The following is a 14,095-nucleotide window of genomic DNA, read 5'->3' as shown; positions in this document are numbered from 1 at the left end:
TGCTTTACACAAAGCTGTCTGCCTGCCAGCCCACTTCCTGTCCGTTTTCCACCCTGCTGCCAGACTCGTCCGCCTGCTTGTACGTCGTTCTTACCACGGCTGCTTGTGCTTCTGTCCCAGGTCCCGGGAGTGGCTTATTGCTGCCTGAAGGACATGGCCATTGAAACTCTTGAGCTTGTCAGTCCAGGCTCTGTATAAGCTACTCTCTGCCTATCTCTCCTGTACTTTATATTTCCATAGTTCCTCTCCAGGAATACTGCGTTCTTTGTAAAGCCCCACTCCCTCTGCATGGCATGCTCCACGTCCCTGCTGGTGCCGGTGCCGGTGCCGGTGCCGGTGCTGGTGCCGGTGCCAGCGCCGTCTTTCCTGTCCGCATTGCTCAGGCTCTTCTCTTTCATGCTGCCACTCCCGCGTTGCCTGGCTAACTCCTGTGTATCCTGTAAGACCTGGCTCTGGTGTCACTTCCTCCAGGAAGGGTTTCGTTTTTCCACCCACCAAAGACCTGGGCTTTCTGCTCCTCTGTCCTTGCACAACTCTCTCACTGCTTTCATTCACTGCACTCTATTATAATTCTTTCTACCATCTTACCCTTTAAGGATAAGGACTGCGCCCTATTCCTCTTTAAACGCTCAGTGCTAGCACATTGCCCAGTAAACAGGAAAAGCGCAATGCATGTTTTCTGGGTAAGTACATGGAAAGTAGGAACCCAGTAATCTCATTCAGCGAATCACTCTAGTATGTTTGAGTTGCCATTTATTCTTCAAATCAGTGATAGGCAGCTGGGTCCCAGAGAGGCCAGAGATCTTCTTAGAGTGACAACCAGTGCTCAAGAATGGGTACCCCCAGTGCCATCGGGAAATATCATAGTTAATCCATCTGGTGATTAGATTGCCTGGAGGCACACACACATTTTTAAACCTGTCAATTAAAATCAGAATGCAGTGCGGTAACATTTAAAACCTCAACTATTAGCATATCAGTCTTAACAGTGCTCTGTAACCAGGAAAGTGCGAAGCTGAGTGATCTTACACAGATTGTGAAAGACATCTGTCTGAGAGGGCAGCAACGGTGGCCGTCTTATTCACTGTTGTGTTCCAGACCCTGGCACACAGCAGACTCTTTAACAGATACTTGAGTTCATAAGAGAATAGGACCTACTGTCCACATTAAAAGCAGTTGGGAAAGTTTCGCCCAAAGCCAAACTCTGATTTCTTAACAATTAAGCTTAAGAGCAGTCAGTAAATGAATTAATTGTGCTTCTATGTAAATTTTTCTTCCCAGTGCTTATCATTTATCCTGCCGAGTAAAGTAAACTTCTTTACTTCTTTTTCTATTGGAAAAGAAGTTTGTTTTTTTATTAATTTTTGAATTTTACACCCTAGAACCAGACTCCGCAGTAGCATTTCTATGTATTAAATAACCCAAATAAACCCCACTAAGTTATTAGACTTAGGAGCAAGAGGCTAAAAAGGCTAACTCGCAGACGGTGCACGGGCGGTATGCTGTTCTTATTTCACCAGGACACGTGTTTGTTTACTAACGTGTAGTTTTTTGGGTTTTTGTTTTTTGTTGTTGTTGTTGTTGTTTTTAATGTGAGATTTTCTTCCTAGGGCAAAGTGTTGGTTTGGCCTTGGCTTAAAAATAATGATAACCCAGATAAAATTTTCAGACGTTTTGGAGACGTTCTTTCATTAAAACTCATCTCTTTCTTTAAGGGTATACCTCAGTTACCATGTGCCAAAGCATTATACAACTACGAAGGGAAAGAGCCGGGAGACCTTAAATTCAGCAAAGGTGACATCATCATTTTGCGGCGACAAGTGGATGAAAATTGGTACCATGGGGAAGTCAACGGGATCCACGGCTTTTTCCCCACCAACTTCGTGCAGATCATCAAACCATTACCTCAGCCCCCACCGCAGTGCAAAGCGCTTTATGACTTTGAGGTGAAAGACAAGGAAGCGGACAAAGACTGCCTCCCATTTGCAAAGGTGAAGTGAGAATGAGGTGGTTTTCCGATTGGTAGCTGTTTCGCGGTACCCAGATACATACATAGCAGGGTGGCTTGTGTTTCGTTTTGCAAAGGAGGTGCAGTAGTTGTACGTGAATTATATCACTGCGCTTTTAAAAATACCTGGGGGAAGTCTTCTGAAAGGCGCACCAAGAAAGGAACTTTGTGCTTGTATTGTTCTAGAGGAGAGATCATTTCAGTGGACAATCTATGTGGTATCATTTTCACATGTACAGCCTAAATTTTAATTCTGAGTTACTTTACAGGGTATGTGTGCCACTTGGAGATTTTAATTCACTGAGTTATGAATAATGAAATGAAACATTATTGCTTTCTTATTTTATATGTAAATTTCTTTGCTGAAAAGCATACAAGAATATACCTTCTGAATTGATAATATCTGTATGCTTTGGAATTTTAAGTAGGATATTGTGTGTGTGTATTTTTATTGTTTGTGTGTGTGTGTGTGTGTGTGTGTAAAGAAACCAGTAGGATATGCATTTAAATGGCATTTGGTGTATTATCAGAGAGAAAGTGAGAAGAGCCTGAGAATCAATCTAAAACAGAGGTTCGAGAGGCTGGGTAGCATGTGAGGTTGCAGTTCATGGGTCTAAACTAAACGAGCAGCCATCCCTTGTAGAGAAGGGGTTCCTAGTTTGACAACTTTCTGAAAGGACACCGGATTGACTGAAAGTTACCATTTAGTTCATCAAACCATTGGATTTATGTACTAACATTATGTCTTAGCGTTTTTATTCATGCACTCTTAAAATCTTAGTCTCTTTATTGACAAGGAAAATGAAGTGACAGGCGTGGCGGGATCAGGTGGATTGATGTGTCTTGTTTCTTTAGGATGATGTTCTGACTGTGATCCGCAGAGTGGATGAAAACTGGGCTGAAGGAATGCTGGCAGACAAAATAGGGATATTCCCAATTTCATATGTGGAGGTGAGTTGCTTTGTTGAAACGTGTACATGTTAGTATTCGGCTTGGCAAATGAATCTTAATTATGCCATTTGAGTATTAAGAAGTCGTAATAGTCATTTTGCAATATAGACATATGTTAAATCGTTATGTTGTATACATTAAAAAGGTACAGTGTTGTATGTCAGCTATATATTAGTAAAACTGAAAGTAAAAAAAAAAAAAGACAAAACACCTAGTCTATTAAAAAAACAAACGAAAGAAAGTCCTTATAACACAGAGCCCTGGACTGCCCTGTTCCCGCTCACTGGATAAAGTAGGAAGAGTCCCTCCCTTCTGCCCTACACTAACTGAAGATTTTGAGTCTATGAAATATTTGAAACTGTTTACCTTGTGCACCTGCTGAAAGTGTCCCCGTGTCTTGTGAAATGCTGCTGTACGCTTCCTCCTGGCACCTCTATTTGTACTGTTTCCAGGTGTTCCGCTCCCTTTGCCAGCCTGGGGCCCAGAAGGCTGGCAGAGCTCCGGTGTGAAGGGGAAGATGAGTGTGTGCGCTCATTTGTTTACTTGTCTCTTTGATTCTCTGCTTCATCGTCAGAGTGAGAATAGTGATTTTCAGAATAAGCCTCCAATAAACTTGGAAGAAATGAATGAATCTCTGTTCTATCCTGGCAACAGCTTGTCCCTTCTGCCCCCTTTTTAATTAGCTTTACTCAGAAAGGTGATGGCCAACCTGATTCAGGAAGTGTGTTTAGAGACTATGTCTAAAGTAACCAGGTTGTATTATTTTATAGAATAACATGAATTAAAAATGAACTAGGGGCCCTGGCCAGTTGGCTCAGCGGTAGAGCGTCGGCCTGGCGTGCGGGGGACCTGGGTTCGATTCCTGGCCAGGGCACATAGGAGAAGCGCCCATTTGCTTCTCCACCCCCCCCCCTCCTTCCTCTCTGTCTCTCTCTTCCCCTCCCGCAGCCAAGGCTCCATTGGAGCAAAGATGGCCCGGGCGCTGGGGATGGCTCCTTGGCCTCTGCCCCAGGCGCTAGAGTGGCTCTGGTCGCGGCAGAGCGACGCCCCGGAGGGGCAGAGCATTGCCCCTTGGTGGGCAGAGCGTTGCCCCTGGTGGGCGTGCCGGGTGGATCCCAGTCGGGCGCATGCGGGAGTCTGTCTGACTGTCTCTCCCCGTTTCCAGCTTCAAAAATTAAAATTTAGAGAAAAAAAAAATGAACTAGGAAGCTGCGATTTGCAATAGACCTTCATTACATGAGGTACCGTACAGTTTCATGTCCTTCAGTGAAAAGACTTTCTTGCTGAAAACAAAATGGAAGGCACTTGCAAAGAATGAAAGAGCCCGAACAACCATACAGGGTTAGGCGAGGTCACAGAGGCTCCTGGAAAAGTGAGAACCCTTCGCGTCGGAAGACGAGCGTGTAAGCGAGTACTGACGGCCTGCTTAGGGAACTGGCGGCGGTGCTGTCATTTAAGATGTCAGAGCATGTAAAAAAGAACCACCATCCCTTCTTTTCCCATCCTTTTATCTGAGGCATTTGTTTTGGCACAAGTCAGTTTCCCCCATAGATAGTGAGATTGCCAAAGTTTTCATAAAAGAGTCAGTTTGGCTACCATGTACCCATGGAAACATAATTCAAACCATCCACGAGCCTTGAACTTTATCCACACCCTTCATGTAGTCCTGTTTATTGAAATATTATTCTTCCTCCTTTGAAAGTGAACACCAAAAACAATTCTGAACTCTCAGGCAATCCGTCCTGTATATTATTTATCTATTCTAACTGTGGGTCCTGGAAAATGACAGTCCTTTCCAAGAATCTGAGTAGTTACGCCGAAGAGCATGGGTGAGCACAAGCTTAGTAATGAAAGCCTGCCTTTACTTGTTAGGTTTTATTGATACTGCATGCTGGTACTTGGTGTGTGATGCGTGAAAAAGGATTGCTCTGCTTGTTACTGCACAGGTGTAGAATTGCTCAGATAGGCACAAAGATCCACCCAGGGGAAGTCCAGAGTCACTTAGAGCCGCTCAAGTCATTGGATTATTTACTCTGACTGAAGTTGGAAAGATAAACTGCTGTCCAAGTGGAGAGTATTTTTATTCTCCTGCCTCTTGTCCTTCCAATGAGGCTTTTCCTCGTTCGAAGCAGAATTTTGCCAGTTGAGACCCGGTAAATACACAACCTGTCTCTCAGAGACGGTGACTATTTCTTTGATGCCAGGCCATCAGATTGAAGTTTCTGGGGGGGGGGGGGGAGCAAGGCATCTGGGGATTAGTGACACCTGGCTTAGACTTTTAGGTAAGAAGAGGAGGCAGACTCCAGTGGCAACCTACCGAAATTCAGCTACTGAAATAAAGGACAGACTATCTTACGAGGCAGTCTCAGATAAAGGAAAGCCAACTCTAGGAATAAAACTCAGGGCTTTTTTCCTGAATAATGCCCTTTCTTTCACTCTGTGAACTACTTCAGGGCCCAGACCATGCCCAGTGCAAAAACAGGCTGTGTCACAAAAATTCATTTGTAAAGTATCTTCTCACGTCTTGTCAATGTATTATACATTTAAATCTCCATCGTTGTTAGCTACTTTTGCTTTTTTCATAGCAGTGCTGCCAGTAACTGCCCCCCTTCCTGCGCCCCCAGATGTTTTGAGAAGAGCAGGTGTGATAATATATCTCAAAGGGTCTGGCACTGCTATGTCTTATGCATGGTGGTTTGGAGCTCAGATTAGACTGTGACTCAGAGTATGAGTGTAGTCATGATCAAATCAGAGAATCACACCACCATGTGTAATGAGGGAAATGAGCTCAGAATTGAATTCTGAGTCTCCAGAGAAATGTCTCCGTCTGCCACAGGCTTCCGCAGAAGCCGGAACCCCCCCCCCCAAAAAAAGAAAAAACTCCTTGGTTGGCTTTGATAATGGAAATGAAAAGGCCCAAGGAACTTGCTGCAGTAGAAACTAAACAGACTGGACCTGGGTGTAGGTTGGGATCTAGAGTAGATTCTCTGGGGTGAGAGATTTAGCTGTGGAATTAAGAAGTGGGGTCATTTGAACGGAGCTGAGTATTAGAGATAGTTGAAGGTAGAATTGAGTGGGAGGACTGAGAAGTGAGAAATGCTACTGCAATAGTTGGTCCTCCCTTCTTGTCTTCAGTTGTCCTTTCTCTTCTCCCTCAGCTTCCCATAATTGTGTACCACGGTCTCTACCTGTGTTAGACTAGGGGTAAAAATGGGGGGTAGCGGCCTCGTGATTTGCAAAGAAACGACCTCTTATTTATTTATTATCTGTGTGTGTGTGACAGAGATAGCTCCTTAGTTGTTCATTGATTGCTTTCTCATATGTGCCTTGACCGGGGAGCTACAGCAGACCGAGTGACCCCTTGCTCGAGCCAGTGACCTTGGGCTTCAAACCAGTGACCTTTGGGCTCAAGCCAGCCACCATGGGGTCATGTCTATAATCCCACGCTCAAGCCAGCGACCCCGCGCTCAAGCTTGTGAGCCTGTGCTCAAGCCTGGTGAGCCTGGGTGAGCCTGCGCTCAAGCCAATGACCTTGAAGTTTTGAACCTGGGTCCTCTGCGTCCCAATCTGATGCTCTACCCACTGTGCCACCACCTGGTCAGGCAAATGACCTCTTGTTAAAGTACAAAACTCTTCAAGAGAAAATTGGTTGGAGGGATTGAATAGGAGCAGGAATGATGGTATAAATGACCTTGGATTTTGTCCCTTGGAGTCTTTTAAATTTTAAGATACTTTTCTCTTACTTTGTTCACATTCATTCTTCCCTTCTGGAGTCTCTTGTCAGACCCCTCTCAGGTCATAGAGGTTATCGACCTTATTCTTTTTAGACAAGACTTTCCTAGGCTTGAGCAAGTTAGAAATAATGAGGGGTAAGAGTTTCTTGGTGGAAACCCAGAGAATTCATCCAAGACACCATGTCTGGATATATATAAAAGAGTATATTTGTCAAGAACTGAATGCAGCTAAAAAAGTAGCTTGCTTCTTTCTTTATACAAAAATACCAGTCTCCTACAAAATAGAATGGAAGATTTTAACAGCCTCATTAACTAGGAGCTGACTCAGGCAAGTTTAGCAGTCATTTGGGCAAGGATGACATGATTCTTAGCAAGCAAAAAGTTTGAATGAAGTAAGTGCTAACCATCGGATTTTGGATGTTTTTCACATATTATGTATGGTGTATTGTAGGCTTATGAGCAACTATAAATTTTCCTGAAGTTTATCATTTTACTTTGATTCCTAGTCATTTGTTTAAAATGTCACTTGCCCCGGTTTAAAAAAAAATAGTAGTAACTTGCTCCTCTGCTGTCGATGTAATATAAAAATCCAGCATTTCTTCTGTGGCTATGGCATAAGGTAGGCATGGCTCCTAGTCCAGGACTCCTAGTCTGTAGTCACTTCCAGAGAGAAGGGTTATGGGTCTCGCTCTTTAGATCTCTGCTCAAATGTCACATCTCCTGACAGACTTCCCCTCACCACTTTATTTTAAGGAGTTCTTCCTCTTCCATTTGCTGTAGTTCACACACAGGTGGTGTGGTCCTGGGAAAACTCCTTGGACTCTGAACCCAGATGGCTGAGATTCAAGTCTTGGCTCTGCCTCTCATTGTCTGAGTGACTTTGGGCCTTGTCTCCTCATTTGTAAGACAATAGAAGGCCTTCCTAGGGTGAGTTCATCCCAGTGATTCTTAGATATAGTAGTGTAAGGTACCTGGAAAGAGCTGTGTAAGTGATAACTGTAATTACCATCAGTGTTATTATTGTGCTTGCAGAGCACTTTTTACTCTCTGTAGCTATTTTATTTGTTAATATGGTGACTGTCTCCCAACAGTCCATTGCCTCCGTTAGAACATGCACCTCCGAAAGCCAGCCTCTTGTCTTTCTGGCTTACCTTGGGCTCCTGCCCCTAGGAAGCACTCAATAAATATTGACTGAATGAATGAATGAGCAGCCTGAGAACCTTTTGAACCTAAACCAAAAACAAGTTGGTTTTTAGATGTAGCCAACTTTTACATTGTTTTCCTCCCATCATTCACTACCTAAGCACGTATTTTATCACTGGTTTATCTTCACACTATCAGGAACTTACAGTGTGTAAAGCCAGAGGTCCTTATGTAACCTTAGTAAGATCTTTTTTTTTTTTTTTTTGTATTTTTCTGAAGCTAGAAACGGGGAGAGACAGTCAGACAGACTCCCGCACGTGCCCGACCGGGATCCACCCGGCACGCCCACCAGGGGGCGACGCTCTGCCCCTCCGGGGCGTCACTCTGCCGCGACCAGAGCCACTCTAGCGCCTGGGGCAGAGGCCAAGGAGCCATCCCCAGCGCCCGGGCCATCTTTGCTCCAATGGAGCCTCGGCTGTGGGAGGGGAAGAGAGAGACAGAGAGGAAGGAGAGGGGGAGGGGTGGAGAAGCAGATGGACGCTTCTCCTGTGTGCCCTGGCTGGGAATCGAACCCAGGACTTCTGCACGCCAGGCCGACGCTCTACCACTGAGCCAACCGGCCAGGGCCAGTAAGATCTTTTAAAAATGAAATTCAGTATTTGGTTATACCAAGTTTAGGATTTTTTCAGACTTAAGATAATGGTGGATTATTTTGGATACTGTGCAGATTAGGTCATGGAGCATCCATCTTTTATCTCTAATAGGGAGGAGACTCCCTGATGCTTTCTTAGATGAATTTTCACCTGCTTGAGATTATTCCTTTGGTTAGGGTGGCCTTATTGTCAAGGAGTCTCATTTTAAAAAAAGTAACTTGATTGAGTTATACAGCACATACAATAAACTGCACTTATTTCAAGTGTACAATTTGATGAGGTATTGTATGCCATTTTCAATGATAGAACCAACCCTTAGGCAAATCTTGGGAGACCTTTATAGCACTAGGGAATAGAATAGTGTTAGTCTCAATGGAAAATCACATGTGTGGGTCTCAAGCGGCCTTAAGGGTGGGATTGTACCTTCCTCTTCTAAGGAGTTCGGAAATCACCGTCTGTGTTCCAAGGAATAAGAAATGTCTGTGTTCCAAGGAATAAGAAACCAAGGTTTAGGTGTGTGGTTTGAAGTTGCCAAGGTGACCCTTGGAGGAGCTAAGAATAGCAACGTTAACTTTTTTCTTAACTTTCAGCCTTTGCTCTAGAAAATAAGGAGAGCAGAAGACCAAAACAATAGTCTTTTGATTTAATCATTGGAGTTCATTGAACAATATAAAAAGATATTCTGTCATTTGTATTTTGAAGAATGTATTCTTTTTCCTTTAAAATAAAAAAGTGAAGTGTTCAATGGGTTGAAATTATATTTATTTAAATAAAATTGAGGGAAGTTGGAAAGACAGAATTGCTATATTGCTTAGCATCCAGACCCCCCCTTCATTTCTGAAGTAAATTAATTTTTATAAAAGCAATTTAGAGAAATAGTTGGAAAGTTGGGAAGGCAGAATTACTATGTTGCTCACCACACTGACTGCCTCCTTCAGTTCTGAAGTAAATGAGTGTTTGTGAAGGAAAGTTAGAGAGATTGTTAAGAAACCAGCAAGGGAGAACCATTCTTTTGCCTAGCATCATACATTCATCTTTAATTCTGATTCACTGGATACTTGGGAGCAGCAATTTCTTTAGTACTGGAGGCTGTGTCCCATGGTACAGGTTTATCATATCTTCTGAATGTTACCAGCTTGATACAAGTCATTGTCGCCTCTGGTTCTGCCGCACTGCTACGAGGAAATCTGAACACTGGCTTCTGAATTCCTAATGGCAAAGGCAGGTCACCTCTGGACTCCAAGAACAACTGCTCAATATATACAGCTAGAGGCGACTGGGCTAGACTCAGAAAAGGCGTCCTTTAATTACATAAGAAACTTTATTTAGGGCAGTTTATGCTCCATCTGTTATTCAGCAGCCTCTTACCAATTTAAGAGTTTCCTTTTGTTCTCCATTAGGAGAACTTCAGGGAGCTGAGATTCTAAAGATCAGTTAATGTTTATTGAGTTCTCCGTGCATGAATGGACTGTTTCCGGTACTCTGGGTAATTTTACAGAACATAAAAACGCAGGTCTCTTGTAGAGCCTTAATCAGAGGCCGAGGATAATGACCAAATGGTGTCTAATGTCCACAATGCCTCCCCAAGGAGTCCTCAAATTCTTTAGTCTGGCCGTATTCCCCTACACATACCCGGAGCCCTGGCTAAGTTGGTCTACTGATCATTCCTGGAATTATATACCATGGAATAGTTGCCTTTACTGCTCATCGGGGATATTTCTTTGTACTTATATCTGTGGAAAGCTCAACCTTTTCTCTAGGTTCAAATGAACACTCTTATTCCTAATTGTCTTATGAAGAAATAATACAGAACGTAACACAATACAACAGAACAGCCCTCTCTTTGCTCAGACTTCTACAGAATGCTGTTTATATCATTCCTGTACACTTGGCACATGCCAAGAGGATAGTTCTGTGTGTAGATGATTTGATGTTTTCCTGCATTCCTTAAGCGCCAATTCTTACATAAAATATTTTAAATTATTTATATCTAGAATATAATCACATTCCAGAAATGTTGGAAAGGAAATAAATAACCCTTCATCCTAGCACATATAATTTTGCTAGATACCCTTTCACCCTTTTTCCTTGTGCTTTAATGATACTACATGCATGATTTTGCCTTTATATACATTTTTTTAGTACGGCTAACTATCAATTTTATGATTGCGTAGTAAACTTTCTAGTAGCCAAACCGTTAATTTAGTTAATTATTTTTTCCATTGTTTAAACAAGGTATGTGTCTTGTTTGGGAGCACACGGCCAGTCATTGAGGAGTGAATCATGGTCTCTATCCATGGCTGCCTAGACTCCTGCACGAGCCTCAGAGCACATGCATTCCTAATGTTGGTACAGAGTTACAATTTTTATAAAGCTTCCCTTAAGAAGTGTATCTCATTTTGCCTGTCCAGGTGGTGGTGCAGTGGATAGAGCATCAGCCTGGGACACTGAGGACCCAGGTTCAAAACCCCAAGGTCACCAGCTTGAGCCGCGGGGTCACCGGCTTGAGTGTGGGATCATAGACATGACTCTATGGTTGCTGGCTTGAGCCCAAAGGTTGCTGGCTTGAAGCTCAAGGTTGCTGGCTTGAGTCTAAGGTTACTGACTTGAGCAAGGGGTCACTTGGTCTGCTGTAGCCCCCTAGTCAAGGCATATATGAGAAATCAATCAATAAACAACTAAGGTGCCGCAGTGAAAAATTGATTATTCTTATCTCTCTCCCTTCCTGTTTGCCTGTCTCTTTCTCTAAAAAAAAAAAAGAAAAGAAGTGTATCATGTTTTGATTTTTCATCAAGAATAATGACAAATTTTGAAGTTCTAACACTTAAAAGGTTAATTTTGGTTTGTGTCTACCCAGAGATGCCAAAAAAGGGGTTAATTTTTACAATGATTCATTACTCAACAATTTCAAATATGAGGTTGCCTTTTTTAAAGTGAAAATTACAAATTAATTAAAAACCTTACTATTTTAAAGTCTTTTAAAATTTATTATTTAAAAATGTTATTATATTGCTATATACATGCTCAGTTTTGCTAATAACTAGGGTTTTAAGAAGCAAAGGAGGTTCACTTTAATTAAGTGTTAAATCAGGTCTGTATTCTATGAAGAAGACTAGATGAATGTTCTATACTATTCTGTCCCCTTATGTGCATGTGTAGCATATAATAACTTGAACAGATGAAGTTTCTTGATTATTAAACTAATGAGGAACAAGTTTCTTTGTAACAGTATAGAATGTGTTTCAGGAACAATTTTCCGAAGTGCTTAAAATGACATTGCCTTCTAAATGAAGTTAGTGGCAATGTATCTAATGGGTTTCACATACTGTATAGAGCAAAATTTTGTCTGTATGCTGAGAAGGATAATCTTAAAAGTATGAAGTCAGATACTCTCAGCATTCTCTTTTGGTGCCAGATTTCTTCTTCTTTTTATTCTTATTTTAGAAAGAGACAGAAACATCAATCTGTTTCTGTATGTACCCTGATCAGGAATTGAACCAGCAACCTTTGCATATCAGGATGATGCTCCAACCAACCGAGCCATCCAGCCAGGGCGCCCCTCTCCATTCCCTTTACACCCCCCCCCCCCACACACACACTTACTTTAGGTACAAGGGCAGGGGAACTATTCATTCACTGATTTATTAACCAGCTATTATGGGATTTCTGTCAGTGGGTCATTATATATTGACAGTTTTACTTAGAATTTAATGACAATTTTGTATTCTTAACTTTCTGAGATACATGTATATTTCTTCTGTAGTATTCCTACATCTAGAAATGAGGTCCTTGAAAATGAGTTGTGTCAATGGAATGTATCTTTTTGGTTTATAGACATTTCTTATTTATAGTGTGCATTTGGTGAACAAATATGAAATAGAAAAAAAAAGCATACACAAAAGTTATTGTCAGATCCAATAAGCAGTGCAAACTGAACTGAGCCCAATTTTTAAATTATTCATTAGTTGGTCTCCCCAGCAACATAATTAGATTGTAAATCTGTCTGTTGCTTCAGAAGTAACCGATTACTTACATTATTAAGTATTACTAAGTCTTACTGCCTCTTTAGCCTCAACTTTCAGGGTGGAGCTTTCTTCTTTCTGGACATCTTTTCTGCATAGTCACTGTTCAAAACCTCTCTCATCTTGGAGGATGAAGTGTTTGACTTCCTTTGCTGTTGCCACCTCCTTCCTCCTGGGTCTTTCATTGCCAGGAACTTGGTCACATCAACTATATCTCTAAGCTGTATTCTTTGACTTCACTCCCCTCCAGTTATGGCTCTACCTCTTCCTTCCTTTCCCTGACAAATCTGCATGAGAATCACTCACAACTACTGAGTGCTTCTGTTTCTGACCCCCTGCACTTAGCCTTCAGATCCCAAGTCCCTGAGATCACCCTCCTGGCTGCCAACTCGATGCCTTTTCTTAGCTCTTGTTTTGTTCTTTATCTTCCAGTGGCATCTACCACTTCTCTCTTTTCCCTTTCCCTTTCCCTTTCCCTTTCCCTTTCCCTTTCCCTTTCCCTTTTCCTCCCTCCCTCCCTCCCTCCCTCCCTCCCTTCCTCCCTCCGTCCCCCCCCTCCCTCCAAAATTAACCATTGTGACCACCACTCTGAATCTCCCTGAAACTCTGCCTTTTTCATTTCTGGGGCACTGGTTGGATGGTTGGTCCGGGAAACTTTGCAAGGCCTTTCCATAGCCTGAGAATTCTAAATGCCTTTTGCTTTCCCTCCTGCTCTTGCTAGATGCTTTACTTTTTCCTCCCGAAGTCAGAGAACACCAACTTCTATGGCCCTACAAGGTGTTTATGCTTGGCTTGCAGAGTGGTTTTGTTTTAATTAGTTGTTAAGATAGAAAAATCAGAAGATTTTACATAGGCGTAAATTTCTAGCTTTTCTTAAAAAGCAAGCAAAAATCAGTGGACACTGGTAAGCGGCTGACCCCCTGAGAGGGCAGGACACTCCTTAGTTCACCATAGTGTCCCCTGCTCTCGGTTGGTCTCTGTCTGGCCTTCTTCATTCGTTGACCTCACCTGCTCAAGCTCTGCTGACACGTGAAGTTGCACCTCCTTTCCGTAATGTTAGAAATCCATGGAGCTATTTCCTAGGTTCTCTTTCCTCACTAGTCAGAGGGGCATTTTCTCTGTTTCTCCCTTTTCCCCACCTACTACTACACCTAGCTTTTAACAGCCACTCGACACTTGGGTTGGTGAAAGGCTCCACTGGGTTTGATTCTGGTCCAGTGAACCCCGAGGGCTCTATACTTGACACAGAGGTCTCTGTGTCTGAGTATTTATGTTTTAGGGTTGAGAAAAGTTTCTTGTATTTTACATAGGCATACAACTTGACAGATCGTTAAGTCCAACATCATGTTACATTATGAGAAATAGGAGACACACACAAGATAATAGGAGACACACACAAGATAATGTGACTTGCCCAAGGCAACAGAGCAAATTAAGGGCTGGCTGGAGTCCCTCTGTGCCTAGTGAGAATAACCCACATTCACATAGCCCTTTAACCTGTTCTCATTTCTACCTGGTGTATGCAGAGTTGATATTACCTTCCCCATTTCATATGGCTAAGGAAACTGAAGCCATAGAATTTCA

At 42.6% G+C, this 14,095-nt stretch overlaps 1 protein-coding gene across 1 annotated transcript in view; it reads left to right on the top strand.

Annotated features, from left to right (window-relative positions):
- SH3RF1 (SH3 domain containing ring finger 1) overlaps positions 1 to 14,095 on the top strand; it is a 176,935-nt gene that overhangs the window by 115,137 nt on the left and 47,703 nt on the right. Inside the window, exons 3-4 of the mRNA XM_066387869.1 lie at positions 1,716 to 1,991; positions 2,864 to 2,959. Of these exons, the coding sequence (XP_066243966.1) occupies positions 1,716 to 1,991; positions 2,864 to 2,959 (372 nt within the window). The remainder of the gene's footprint in view (positions 1 to 1,715; positions 1,992 to 2,863; positions 2,960 to 14,095) is intronic.

Source organism: Saccopteryx leptura, chromosome 1, assembly GCF_036850995.1.
Source record: "Saccopteryx leptura isolate mSacLep1 chromosome 1, mSacLep1_pri_phased_curated, whole genome shotgun sequence".
NCBI lineage: Eukaryota > Metazoa > Chordata > Mammalia > Chiroptera > Emballonuridae > Saccopteryx > Saccopteryx leptura.
Note: the sequence above shows the minus strand (reverse complement) of the source record. Positions and strands in the feature narration are given on the sequence as shown.